The sequence below is a fragment of the Scophthalmus maximus genome, chromosome 19 (assembly GCF_022379125.1).
Source record: "Scophthalmus maximus strain ysfricsl-2021 chromosome 19, ASM2237912v1, whole genome shotgun sequence".
In the NCBI taxonomy this organism is placed as follows: domain Eukaryota; kingdom Metazoa; phylum Chordata; class Actinopteri; order Pleuronectiformes; family Scophthalmidae; genus Scophthalmus; species Scophthalmus maximus.
The window spans coordinates 11,674,604-11,689,103 of record NC_061533.1 but is presented as its reverse complement, the minus strand read 5'-3'; the positions used below and the strand labels follow the sequence as shown (position 1 = coordinate 11,689,103).

At 40.9% G+C, this 14,500-nt stretch overlaps 1 protein-coding gene across 3 annotated transcripts in view; it reads left to right on the top strand.

The window, feature by feature from the left end:
• Positions 1-14,500, top strand: part of LOC118313833 (netrin receptor UNC5C-like) — a 171,822-nt gene that overhangs the window by 144,294 nt on the left and 13,028 nt on the right. For all 3 annotated transcript variants that reach the window (XM_035639759.2, XM_035639758.2, XM_035639763.2), the window contains 5 exons: positions 4,187-4,378; positions 8,129-8,346; positions 9,505-9,640; positions 11,279-11,366; positions 13,943-14,111. In XM_035639759.2, the coding sequence (XP_035495652.1) occupies positions 4,187-4,378; positions 8,129-8,346; positions 9,505-9,640; positions 11,279-11,366; positions 13,943-14,111 (803 nt within the window). The remainder of the gene's footprint in view (positions 1-4,186; positions 4,379-8,128; positions 8,347-9,504; positions 9,641-11,278; positions 11,367-13,942; positions 14,112-14,500) is intronic.

Below are 14,500 nucleotides of genomic sequence, written 5' to 3'. Positions count from 1 at the left end.
CAGTCAATTCTGATATTGTAGCGGGCTACTACAAATAATCAATGTATGGGAAACACTAAGTTTAAAAATATATATTTGGTTCATTATGAAAGAAGCAGGACAAATGAGTTGTTGTTGTGGGCCACAACAGTCTGTAATTATTAGGAGACACTGTTTGTTTTTTGTCCCTGTGTGTGTGTGTGTGTGTGTGTGTGTGTGTGTGTGTGTGTGTGTTGACCTTTACAGCTGAACATTCTCCCTCCTATGGAGAGTTGTCAGATTGTACTGGCTGAAACATCACAGACAGAATGTCTGAATGCGTGTCTCTCTGTTCCCAGGTGATCTATGGCTTACAGAATTTCTTGCTGGTGTGTCCACTGAAAGGCACGTATTTTTAATCTAGCCTCAATTTAGCCGGGCTGGCGGGTGAGTGCCTCAACATGACATTGCTTGTCAGCTACAAGGGAGAGATGGAGGGAAGGCAGAAAAAAAGCACAGGAGATGGTTGACTCATGGATAAAAGTTAATTTGGATGCGTCTGCGTGCACGTCTGTCCATGCATTCATTGTGAGTGTCAGTGCTCTCTGGAATGCTTTTAAAAATAAACATACTGTACGCTTGTACCTATCAGTACTTAGACTGCACTCATTCTAACATCGGCAATTTTGACATCCTGGCTGCACAGAGCATGGCCCCAAGCCACACTTAGACTCACACAGAGGTCCTGACACATTATTCATTCACCTGGGTTTGGTCGAAAGTGCACACCCATGTTCAGTGCCCTTTTTTCAGCCTCCATATTTGTCAGAAAATGACAGCCATTTATGGCAAGGCTGTCAGAGAGTGCAAGAACATCAGCATTTAAAATTAGGCCGGTTTCAACCAAAGCAGTACGTTTTATTTTATTCTTTATGAAAAAGTAGAAGTAGAAGAAGAGTGCTGAAAGGACTTGAGTGGTCAAGAAAAGTTTGTGTTAAGTGTACACACATTGTTAAACGCTGCGTGAATAGGACGTCTAACTTAAAGCACTGTGAGTGGCCGCGAAGACTAGAGAAGCACTCAATTTTACCTTTGTTTTTGTTCTCTGTCATTAAGTAGTAAGACATTCTCAGTAGCATAACCACCAATTTTCCAACAAATTATTATTAACTTATTGTATAAATTTGATTTTGTGCGCAACACTGTGGCTGTTCTTAATTTCAATATCGGATAAAACACCATGGATGCTATTGTTGTTGTTGCTACTTAAACACCATTTGTTAACAAATGTGTTAAGTTCTTTAAAGTGTCGCAAGTTTAGGCAAAAATATGAATGTAGGACATAAAGAAAAAAAAGAAGGTAAGAAATTAAAGAAAAAAGATAACATTTGGTATAAAGCAGTTGTAAGTAGGTTACTCCGGCAGGTAGAGGCTCTAATGGGACATGTTGTTTCTGTCATCCACAAATCAAACAGATGGAGACACATGGAGTCAGAGAGAGAGCTGCGAGTTACAGAGATAGAGAAAGATCTGAGAGAGATGGGATTTAAACTGATAGACAAAATGATTTTTGGACCCACTGGTATAAATCACGTTCCACACAGTACATACAAGCACGTACAGTATATGGAGAACACAGCAGGCCGTAGCCTAGTTAACTTATCACAAAGTGTCCCAAAACACTCAATGGGAAAGTAGGATAGGAAAAAAGCCAGTTTAAAGTTGTGTTTTGTTCGGCTGCCTGACATTCCCGCGTGTTCTGAAGTTAGACCTTCGAGTTAAAGTAGAAACAAGACAAAGGTTCTTTTAAGAGATGAAGACGATGATGATCATAATTAAGATCAGGGAGTTGGTACTTAAGAGGATTATCCAATTCTATTCCCCCATTGGTAAGTGCAAGGACCTTGATAACAGGGCAACTGTGTGCAGCAGTGGAGTTGGGACATCAGGGAATTTACGCCAATCTGTTTAAGAGCATCAAAGGGAAAATCTGTAACTGCATATGACAAAACCAGCGGGGGTTAAACTTTGGTGACGTGAATATGAAGTTTGATGAAGAGCAGGTTTGTGTTAAATGTGATTAACCTATGTTTGGCAGCAATTTGAGCTTCTGTAACAAACCCCCACAGTGTGAGAAGAGAACAAGCTCTGACACGCAGATCAGGGTTTGTAAATTCTTCCTCTAACACAATCTGGTACGTTTGATGCTGACAATGACATTTTCACACATTTAAAGTTAAATCACTGTAGAGATCAACTCCTGAGAACATTGGTAGAGATGAAGATATTCAAGAGAAAAGTGAAAAGTACCCAGTGCCAAAGTGATATACTCATATTTCTATCTTTGTCTACCAACGATCAAACACTCATATCCCAATCCTCAAAATTGAGAGAAGGGGATGATGTGGCATTATTTGCAAAAGGATCATCAATCATCCAAATAGACAATTGACTTATCCTTCCAGCTCAAGTTCAGTTGCAGTCAAGATAGGATTTTGGTCATGGTTAAGAAAGACATTACTTACTGTATAAATACAAAGTACAATCACACCATGCACCAAATGTGTACACATTTGAGTCATGTTGATTAGTGTAAACTGTACTTATGTGGTGAATAAACATTTTTTATTTCTTTTTTCTTTTGCACGTATTTGCATTGCAGACATTCCTTAAAACAGTGTTAATTTCACAAAATACCAAATCACATGGGCTTGACCATCAAAAAACATAATAATTGTTCTGGTCCGTGGACGAAGTGTCCAGAGTCATCCGGTTCATCACGGTCTCAGACCCAATTAGAAACTGAAATGCTTTGCCCTCACAAGCTCGGCTCCCCGGAGACTCGAGAAGTTGATCATAGCTCCCTCAAGTGGTAAATGAGTAACTAACACCACGCGTGAATGTGTGTATGAGCAGATGATGCTGAGGCACACGTGAGCATGAACATTTGTGTGCCCCATCAAAGGGTTCCTCCGTGCATAATCAAGTTCCTGCTTCCTCAACTTGTTCTGATGCGACAACAGAAAATCCTCTAGCAAATGACTCAGGCTGTTGGTAGCTAAAGGCCTGTTATCTGCCTCTTGACTTTAAGGGCAGATTAAAAGGAGCATCCCTCTACTTTTCTGTCATCTCCTTAATAGCTGCAGACAAATCCCCTCCTACCAGCTACAGAGGACATGATTATACAAGGAGTGCTTAAAGTGGGAGACTACTCCAAAAGTTTCACGGGGGCTTTCTTTTAATTATGTAGGCATGTTTGTTTTGCTGCTTTGAAGTTCAAGTGCATTTCTGCTTCTATTGCCCCATTTCCCTCTTCTTCGCTGTTATCACCTCTCCCCTGTTCCTTTCCTCTGCTCCTCTCCTTCATCAGGTTCCCTGTGCCCTACTTGTTTCCTCTCATCTTCCCTACTTCCTAATTCTGATTTATTCTCTTTTTTTTAAACCAGCCGTACCTCTTTAACCTCCTCTAATCTTATTTGCGTACCTTTTCCTTTCCTATATTCTTTTCTATACATGCCGCATCTGCTTGTGTTCCCTCTTTTTCCATCTTCCTCTCCACATGTTGGCTTTCCCTCCCATTACTTCATCATCTTTCCTCCCTGTGTTCTTAAGTCGTTGCCTCTCATCCTTTCCTCATTTCTTCTCCCCTTCATCCTTAATTGTAGCTCATAGCTTTTACCATCCGCCTAACCCGTCAGTAACAATTTCCCTAGTCCCTTCCTCTGTAATAAAATATGGGTCATGAATGACAATGCCACCATTGTCCTCACTGAATCACTATGAAAGACTCAGCCGGACCGAAGGAGAATGTTAGGACCCCTTGTAAAATAATTAACAGGCTTATTGAATTTTAAGAGTTGCCACCCTTCTGTTTTTTTATGAAAGGTGTCTCTGCCTCGTTCTACCTCTGTCTAGACAAATTATCATATCAAACAAGCTGGAGGGTTAGTTTCATTTGAAATTAGAAACAGTCCTGTGAGTGTGATAGGTGATCTGAGGTGAAAGTGAAACTGTCAAGAACACGTTGAGAATGACACACAGCAGACTCATATCGACTTAATTCGAAACCATTCATTCATCATAAGAATTGTAACTGGTGAAGCTGATCATCACCCCTTTTTTTCTGACATACATTCCGCCTAAGTAGATCTTTTGAACATGCTTGGCTCTAAATACAGTATGTGTCTGTCTGACATCGCGTCTCTGTTCTTCTCCGTTTGCCTTCCAGCTGCTCCGAGTACAGATGATGTGGCGCTGTACGTGGGCATTGTCATCGCGGTGATCATGTGCCTGGTCATCTCTGTCATCGTGGCGCTCTTTGTCTACCGCAAGACCCACCGTGACTTTGACTCAGTCATCATCGACACCTCAGCGCTCAATGGAGGCTTCCAGTCCGTCAATATCAAAACAGCCCGATCAGGTAAGGATTGTTACGACATACTAGAATGGCATCGTCAAGTAGAAACACTGATATTTAGTTTTAACTCTAGCTTAACATCAGGCTGAAGAGCACCTGTCACACCCAAGTGTCATCAAGGTTTCCTTGACTATTCACATGCACATCACTCCAGTGAGGTGTTAATCATGTAATACACAGATATAGCATGTTGGTAGTATACTTTTCATATACTGCACATGTGGGGTGAGCAAGCAAATCTTTTTTTAGTTTAATGTGCACATATTTGCATATCTGACATTGGTTAAGACAGTGGTTATATTCACAAAAAACAGTGCAGTGCTTGACCACACTATTGTAGAGTATTTAGAGAGCATCATTAAGTTTCTTCCCCTGGCCTCTGGCTGTCAGTCTTTGCTGGTTTGGATTAACCTCTGTCTCTGCCAGCTACCGTCTCTTTCCGTCACTCTCCTCCTCTTTCTCCCTCTTTCTCTCTCTACCTTCCCATCTGCACATTCAGGTTAATCACATTTCCTGTTTATCATCAACCTTCTCTCTTCATCGCCGTCTCCGTGTCTCTGTCTTTTCCAAGCTATGGCTCCGTTTCTCCCGTCACAGTGACTCCTACAACAACTCCCTTCCCGTTTGTCTTCCTGTTTAAGTGGAGCCATGTTTCACTCTCTGCTGCCTGCATTGTCATTTCTCTCGCTCCGTCTCGGAAATGGATAAGACAAGAAGAGGCAAAGCTGCCACACACAACTGCACACCCATGTGCGTGCATTTGATAGCTTAATGGAAATGCCGGGAATGGGCAGGGAATTATCAAAAAATCAGGTATCAATCCATATTTTTTGTATTTGTCAAGATTATTTTGTCAAAAACTCTAAATCTCAACGAAAAAATGTAATAAACCTGGCAAACTTACTCAAAAATGCACCTATGTAGGCATAAGGTACAGTCACTTACTGATATAAACACATTAATCCACACAAATTTTAGTTTAAAGTGTAAATTAGATGACTTGGGGGGGAAAAAATGTCATACTGGTACTCAAAGTTCAACTAGAAATGTCAACCTTGAGACCCCCTGAACAGGAAACTTAAATAATTCAGGATGTGTGGTCAGCGGTGATTATAATTCAAATCATGGTATAGAGTTCAAAATAGAGAGAGGTCAGAGAGAATGCCATGCAAATTGGTAGCTTAAGTAATTGTGTGTATGTATGCATGCGTCTGTGTGTTAGTGTGTGTGTGAGTGCACAAGGCTGAATGTCTTTCTATGTGTGGAGATGTTATCAGTAAAGCATTAGGATGCTTGTCACTCTGCATTCAGGGACGATCTCCGATTATTATTAATGAAGAATTATGTCCCTGTAATCTCTCCCCCTCTCTCTGACTTTCTCTGTCTCACACACACACACACACACACACACACACACACACACACACACGCACAAGCACACGCATGCTCACTCTCTCCCCGGCTTTTCATTAGTTGTTAATTAAATTTCAGCAGGGATGATTTGGCAGGAATACCCACTGGCTTTAAGGGTAAACAGCCTGGTGATAGAGAGCAAGAGAGTGATATGTGACAGATGTGTGTGTGTGCGCGCGGGCGTGCTAGCGTGCGTGCATGTGTATAGTGGAGGTGGGTTAAGTGGTGGTGGGGGTTGATAATGAAGGATTTTCAAATTAATATGGATGGGCTCTTGAAGGGAACAACAGGATTTAAAGCCACCAAATACAAGTAAATAAATACAACAGAGGCCGGTGCGGGGGAAAAATTGAATTGTTCTCAGGAGGGAGCTGGCCCTCTCGTGATCCCATGCTGTCCCAATCAAATCTTGGATTTTCTGATTGAACAGAGTTGCTTTAGTAGAAGCTCCCTTTGTTGGTTTTCTGCTCTTATAGGTAATTTGTATTAAACTTAGAAAGGGTTTTGGCATGAGGCAGTCGCTTGGAGGACATTCACTTCATTCACTTTGGTAAAAGTAAATCCCCATGTGCTATTTACTGTTTCATAATTATGCCAACTCTATTATAACTACAGTCAATAGCGCTTTCCAATTACCTAAAAGGAAATAAGGCAAACATTCTGGCAGATAGCCGCAAACTGATGTTAATTCATTGTTATTAAATTATTTCAAACAATTTCTTTGCAAAAGGTTTTTTAGTTACTTCATTAACAAAAAAATGTGTGTCTGTTAATTAGAATTTCCTGCCGAAGATTAGTGTTTATTATAAGTACGTACTAAATAAACCCTCTCAGTATTTAACTCTGCAAGGCTGGGAGTGACAAAAGAATGAAGTGACAGTTAAAGGTTGAAAGAAGTAGTCGTGTTTTATAAATAAAATGAACCTACTAAAACCAGAACCTGAATATTGCATGAACATGGATTAACATACTTTCCTGATTAGCTATCACCATGTTCCTGCCCCCTGGCTGACACTAACCTTTCCACGATGAGCACAGAAGGGATTCTCAGAAACACTTCAAGATTCCACCATTAGCAAACATCGACCGTGACGAGAGAGAGCGAGAGAGAAAGTAAAAACATCAGACTATAACTGGGAGAATCCACACAGTAGCCTCAATTCACCTCTGACCCAGCAATGAAAAGTTTCCCCCCCTGACGATCTTATTCATTCATTCATTCATTTATTCAGAGCTTAAAAATGATACATGAATTAACCTGGAACAATTCCTTTGTTGTAACTCAAGAAGGAACACATAACACTTTCTTCCGCTCACTTCTCACTGCTTCTGCCTCACTTGTCCTGGTGTGTATTATGTTAGCAAACTGTAGATAGACCCTTTGACACTGACATTTCTGACTTCACTCACTGGATTTATTTTGGGCCTGTTCAAAAATGAACACGAGGATGTCTTTAAAGCTTCCAACTGGAGAGACATGAAGACACTCTGTGAGCTGTAATTGCCAATTGAGGCCGTGACGGCGTCATCATCATGTTCACTTTAAAGTTTGAGATGGGTTTGATTTCAAGGTTTGCTTCAGCATTGCCTGCCATACATTGTATATTGTTGTACATTTTATATTCCAAATGAACTCCATACCTGTATGTATCTTTTTTATCAAACAGTTTAACAGGCTTATTTCCAAGTAACAGAACCTAATTAGATCCATCATAACTTCTCTTTAACACATGACATGTTTCTGTGGTTATTGTGCGCAGCAGGCTCAGGTCAGTTGTGAGTCGTGACATCGTGAGCATTTTTACAAAATACACACTGATGTGATTAACTTGTGACAAGCTCTTTGATTGCGTGTGTGAAGCCAGCGTTGCTGCAAACAATTTTATGAGCCCAAAGCGTGGAATGGACCGATGTTGTTATTGCACATTCGAAAAAAGAGAAAGGTCAAACGATGTACAGGTTTAAATATTAACTATTAAATTTGTGTGTGCTGTGTGTGTGTGTGTGTGTGTGCTGTGTGTGTGTGTGTGTAGGATCCATGACTAACCCTTGATCCAGGTCATGCCCCTGTGTACTACAATGCATCATACCAGACACGATACCTTATCAGCAGGCTTGCCTGCCCTCGTCTTGCTCGCCTTATTCCTGCTCCTTCCTACACATCTGTCCCGTACTGCAGCCTTGCATTCCAAGTGTTTGCCTTTGACTTCATTTTTCCTCCCTGTTTCAGACATTTTCACCGGCCTCCCCCACTTTTAATTGAACACTTGTGAATGCATATTAAAACAATGCTCTCCCTTTCATTCACTTCTCTTTCTCTCCTCCACTTTATCCCCGCAGCCGATCTACTGACAGTTCCTCCCGACTTGACAAATGCGGCTGCCATGTATCGTGGTCCTGTCTATGCCCTCCACGATGTTTCTGATAAAATCCCAATGACCAACTCCCCTCTCTTGGACCCGCTACCCAACTTGAAGATAAAAGTCTACAACTCCTCCGGTCTGGTCACACCTCAGGATGACCTCGGAGGAGACTTCACATCCAAACTGTCTCCTAAGGTAATGTGACTATCGTAGCCTGAACACTGACGCAGGAATCCTGAATCCGCTTCCTGAAGTGTGAGGTTACACTATAGAATCGCAATATGAAGTACTGAAACACTGTAGCTATGTATTCCCAGTCGCATAAATACAAACAAAACACTATTAGTATACATGCAGCTCAGTGCCCCAGTTTCCTCCCGCTCTGTCAACTAAATGGCATGCATGCATACCAGAGTCAGTTGTGTCAAATACAGATGAAACCACGCTGTGTCATCACAGCACCGGTCCTGAGGCAGTACCAGAGCTGAGCTCACTATATTTGATCTCCATGGAGCAGTGGCACCTTTACATGATTTTATCATTATTTTTAACTGTGGCCCTGTTGAACCGCTGCGGCGTCTAATGACTAACCTTGCCGCACCAATTTATGGATATTCTATTTTTTCGCCGCTATTTTTTTTGTCAGTGCGGTGTCTGTTCTCGACAAACTGAAGCTAATTCCTGTTGGGGGGGGTGTGATGTTGGAGTAAACGACTGAATGTCGAAGCCCTTATTTTACATCTCACTGTGGACATTTTGACGAAGGACTGCAAAGGAGGTCATATTTTACCGCCTTCCCTAAGTTGGTTTCATAGGTCTATTGTAAATCCCCCCCTCCTCTGGCAGACTCCCAGGTCAGCCCCATGCCAGCGCTCCCAGGCAGATGCAGATCTTCCCTGTAGCGTTTTAGTTAATGGAAATTCAAATGGAAAATATATACATATTCCCCTTCAATTCCTTTATAGTCAGCCTGGCAAAAATGAAAGTAGAATGACCTGTACACCCAGAGGTTGGCCTCTCACAGGGAAACTTCTCAGGACCTCCTTGGACATTTGGCTTCATTAGAATATATCTTAACTGTTTACTGTGGTTCACATCAGCTCTATCAGAGGAAGTCTGTCCTTCACCACATTGATTGTCTGCATAACAATCATTCCTCCATTACAATTCATCTTTTACCATATACAGTAGGTACAATATACTTGAGGTGCATCTCTGTTGCTTTTTTGCTCAATTGCCAATCAGCCAAACCAGTCATTGATTCTTCAGTATAGCTTTAATACACGTGTTGTTTTTTGCCCTGTAATTCTTTCTTTCTTATTGTCACTCAAACTGCTGTCTTTTCATTCTTAGGTCACTCACTCTCTGTTGGATAACAGTGACACCATGAACCTCCGCAACCAGAGCTTAGCCCGAACACGAGACCCGTCCTGCACAGCACACGGATCCTTCAACAACCAGGGAGGACACCTCATCGTACCGAACTCTGGTAAACTAAGTATTCCACAACACATCGTAACTGCACATCAATCTGGTTTCTATTAAGTGATAAGGCAGAGAGCAGTGTGATCTCTTATAACTCAGCTTGAGTTTCAAATGAAAGTATATTTTCTGGGTTTGCAGTGCTGCATTAACTGCTGATTAAGTGTTCAGACCCCTTCGTTTTTTCACATTTTATGTTGCTGCATTTTGCTAAAATCATTTAAATAACAAACAAACATTTCCCTCTTCCATTTACACTCAATATCCCACAATGCTAAAAAAAAACATTTTTTTGCAAATGTATTAAAATGGAAAAAAACAGAAACATATCATTAACATAAACATTCAGACCTTTTACTCAGTGCTTACTGTATATTTGAAGCACCTCTGGCAGGGATTCCAGTCGTGAGTCTTCTTTGGCATTACACATCAAGCTTTTCACACCTGGATTTAGGGATCCACTGCCATTCCTCTCTGCAGATCCTCTCAAGCTGGATGGTAAATGTTTGCTTGACAGGCATTTCCAGTTCTCTCCAGAGTTGTTCAATGTTCAGAACTCTGGCTGGAGCCCTCAAGGACATCCCCAGAGATGTCCCTGAGCCACTGCCGCGTTATCTTGGCTGTGTGCTTCGGGTCATTGTGCTGCTGGAAGGTGAACCCTGAGCCCAGTCTGTTGTCCTGACCATTTTTTCATTATGGATATCTCACGACGTTGCTTTCAGCTTTCCTTCAATCCTGGCCAGTCTCCCTATCCCTGCACAACACCCCCACAGCTTGATGCTGCCACCACCATCCGTCACCGTTGGGATGATATCAGGAAGATGATGAGCGGTGCCTGGTTTCCCCCACACATGACGCTTAGAATTGAGGCCACACAGTTCAATCTTTGTTTTCAGGCCAGATAATCTTGTTTCTCACAGTCTGAGAGTCCTTTAGGTTCTTTTTTGCAAACTGGCTTTCACGTGCCTTTCACTGACTTCTGTCTGGCCATTCTGCCAGAGCGAATGCTGCAGTGACCGTTGTCCTTATGGACACTTCTCCCATCTCCCAGTGACCATTGGGTTCTTGGCAGTGTCATTATGTCAATCTGATATTTCAGTCTTTCTTTACTATCAATAAATGTGCAAAAATGTATAAAATCCTCTTTTCACTTTGTCATCATGGAGGTTTTGACTGAAGATTAATTTGGGAAATAATCAATTTAAATTATTTTTAAATGAGAACTATTACAGATTTAAACAATACCAAATCAAATTGTGTCTATCTACTACACTATGTTTTCTAGCTACCTCGATTTAAAGGGGGGAAAAACTTTCAGTGGATTTATGTGAGGACTTAAAAGCAGCAGGCAAAAAGAATGAATAATGTAAATTCGGCTGTGATTCGTGGGTGCGACATAACCTTCTGATGGGAGGCAGCTCACAGAAGCCATAAAACATCGCAGCACAATTCACTTGATGATATGTTTAAGAGAAAGTTTTACACTAGGTTGCCTTTAACAATGATCATTCAATAATTAATCACCATGATAAAGTGATAATAGGTTTCACATTCAATAATTCATTTGTGCATGCTGAAATGAATAAATCCAGAGATGAAAAACTCATTATTTCCATCCTTCCTGCTTCCCCTGTCGTCCCTGCAGGTGTGAGTTTGTTGGTTCCAGCGGGGGCTGTTCCTCATGGTAGGGTGTACGAGATGTATGTGACTGTGCACAGGAAGGACAGCTTGAGGTAAGTTTAGTCTCTCCATTTCCCTCAGTCTTCTTCTCTGTGGCTGTTTTCTTTTTCTCTCTTTTGTTCCCTGTTGTCCCACTTTTTTTTTCTCTTCATCTCTGAATCTCCCTCTGTGAGTTGTTCCTCTTCTTTGTTTTACTTTGTCTGTAGTTCTCTCTTTTTTTCTCTTGGATAGTGACTTCCAAGAACTGTTTGTATAGTTTCATGTGGAGTCTTTCACAGTATGACATGGGCTTACGATGCACAGAAAGGGATGAGTATAGCTATTTCTCATAGTGTAGAGTTTATCCGTGCACACCTTCTTTTTGGTCATTGGTGCAGAAGAGGTCAGTTACTGCCAGGGAATTAAAAGAGATGAAAGGGTAACATTTTGCATGTAAATTATTACCCACTTAATCAAATAATCTGTGTGGTAATCCACAGAGTTTACACAGTTAATCTGTGTATCCCTAATTTTAGAATCAGTGCCATTATCCAAATGAATGGATTGTATGTTGAATTCAGTGCGATTGGTAGATTTGTTTGCATTTCATGTTATAGATCCAAAAAAACCCTGAGCTTCTGAAAGCATATGCCAAGAGACTGCTGTTTCCACAGTAACTAGCACATTGTTGGCTATTTTTGGTATTATCCTGTTACATGTATTATTATCATTTCCTCTCAAACCCTGTGCATGATTGAGGCAAAGTATTCTGTTCTATATTACCGCTGTTTTCTGAAAAATTCCTTCATTTTGTACCTTAGTTTTGGTGAATTGTTTATTGATTAGTACTCTATTCTATAGTGATGGGTAACTACATTATACGGCAAAAACATGGGATCTGTTTGAAGCACGTACAAAATAGCACAGGTGTCTGCAAATGTCAAAGAATATCCTTGTGTTATTTAAGAGAGAAAAGGAAAAGATCTTATTTGGCCGAATGATTAATTAATTAATTTTCAAGACGTGCCATTTTCCCCCCACTAACACAGCTTAATCTTTCATGGCATCTGCAAGTGGTAAATTCAACACATGCCTAAAAAACCAAGCATGTGGTTTTATTTGCCCATACTTCTTAAATATCTGTCTACACTTCGCTATCAACAGGGCTTCTTCTGAGGAAAAAAGTTTTAGTGAATACTGTTTGCAGCAAGGTCTGTGCATCATCCAGTGTAACAACGACACTAGATCTCAAACTACACAAATGCTTTTGACTCTTTGAAATATCATTTTCCAATGATGTCAGCTCTACAAACCAAATACCTTTTACCTGCACTGAATTGACTGGTGACAAGTCAAACTGCAGTCTCAAAAACTGTGCCAATAGAACCACAACTATCTGCATGGCTGGATACCACAACGGGTAATTGAAGAAATATGTTCTTCAACAATTTGGGGAAACCAACTATTAAAAATATTAACAAGAGTTGATCGTTAGGACACTTGCTCATGTATTTCACCCAATGCATCCATTGTAGCTTCTCCTCGATCAACAGCCAATAAGAATGATCGCCCCTGCAGTGTGTTACATTATTTCCAGAAGTCAAACCTCTTCACTGTCCTCTGTCTTCAACTCTGTCTCACATCAGTAACACTGCACACGGCGGAACCATGTGCCTTAGCTCATTAAGACCTAACCCGTAGGTGTCAGTTTCCTGCATGCACAACTTAAAAGATCTATTAGCTATATTTATGTGATAAAAGATACATAACAAATCAATATCACTGTAATTCATTACGAGGTGTCGCCAGCATTAGCTATGCTGGTACAGTTTGAGTCATATTGTTTTTTTTATCTGTAAGGTTCTTATACCCATGTGAACCCTTCATGACTCAATAATGAGCTCCAGCGGTTGAATCGATAACACTGCTAAGGATTAGTGCCCCCCTGACACAAGGTGGGCTGAAAAAAAGAAAAGACAAACTGTAAAAATTTAGAGCCATGTCCCCAATCTGTTTGGACTCTTTCCCAGTCAATGTGTATCTGCTGCAACACGGGGGAGAAACATGACTGGATAATGGATCACACAGCTTGTCCTTTCCTTAAAAATAATTTATATGAAAAAAAATTGTTTGGGGAAGTGTTTTGTTTTTTCAATTTGTTGGCTAATGGAGTTGCTGTGCGTATGAACTCACATTTATTCACTGGAGAAGAGCTTGAAGTTTTCTGGTGTTTTCAACAACAGGTTCCAATGCGTCTGCGGTAAAAACACAGGTGCATCTGTGGCCACTAGTCATTTATTTTCTGCCCATGAGCTGTGAACTACTGACTCCAGCTGAGGCCTATCTGAAGCCCTGCTGACTACACTAATAACCCTCTAATGGAATTTGTGCTGCTCTGCTCTGCTCTGTTTTTTTCACCGACTTGAAGCTAGTCTATCCTACTCAAGTGTTACAATGCGCCTGTCTTTTTTTCATTATGACAGATAAGGTTTTCCATGTATGAACATTATGACTAAATAGAAGACCAGAAGTGAAATCGATACAGCTTTCTGCAGTTGATCCTCACGCTGATTGGCAGCAAATAGTTGCGGCCGTCCTGTTCCTCTTTTCTAAAGAAGCATTTCACCTCGATGTAATCTGTCGTCTACAGACCCCCGGTAGAAGACATACAGACAGTGCTGAGCCCAGTGGTGAGTTGTGGACCACCAGGAGCCCTGCTGACCCGACCGGTGATCCTCACCATCCACCACTGCGCTGACAATGTCCAGGAAGACTGGCTCATACAGCTGAAGAATCAACTGGCGATGGGAGAATGGGAGGTGAGTGTTGTGCACTGTGTCTTCTGTTTGTGTCCAGTGTATTAAACTCTGTTCTTGGTCAGCTGGGATCTTTTAATTCCCTCCTCCAGATCAGCTGCCCAAACAATAGAGATAAACATTCGTTTAGAGATGCAACTAGATTGTGCAGTTGTATATTTCTGCTGTTTAATGGTATCTTCTATTGATGACGTCTCTTATAGATTTGCAAAACGATATGAGTATATTAAGACAAAATGAGAAAGAGCATATTGACGATCTTATTCATTATTCTCTGTATTATTTATATATTTCTCTATCAATTCCCTGAAGTGATAATGATTTATTACTGAAGATGTGTTTTTTTTCCTATGATGTACACCTACAATAATTAAAAGATAATAGATGTATAC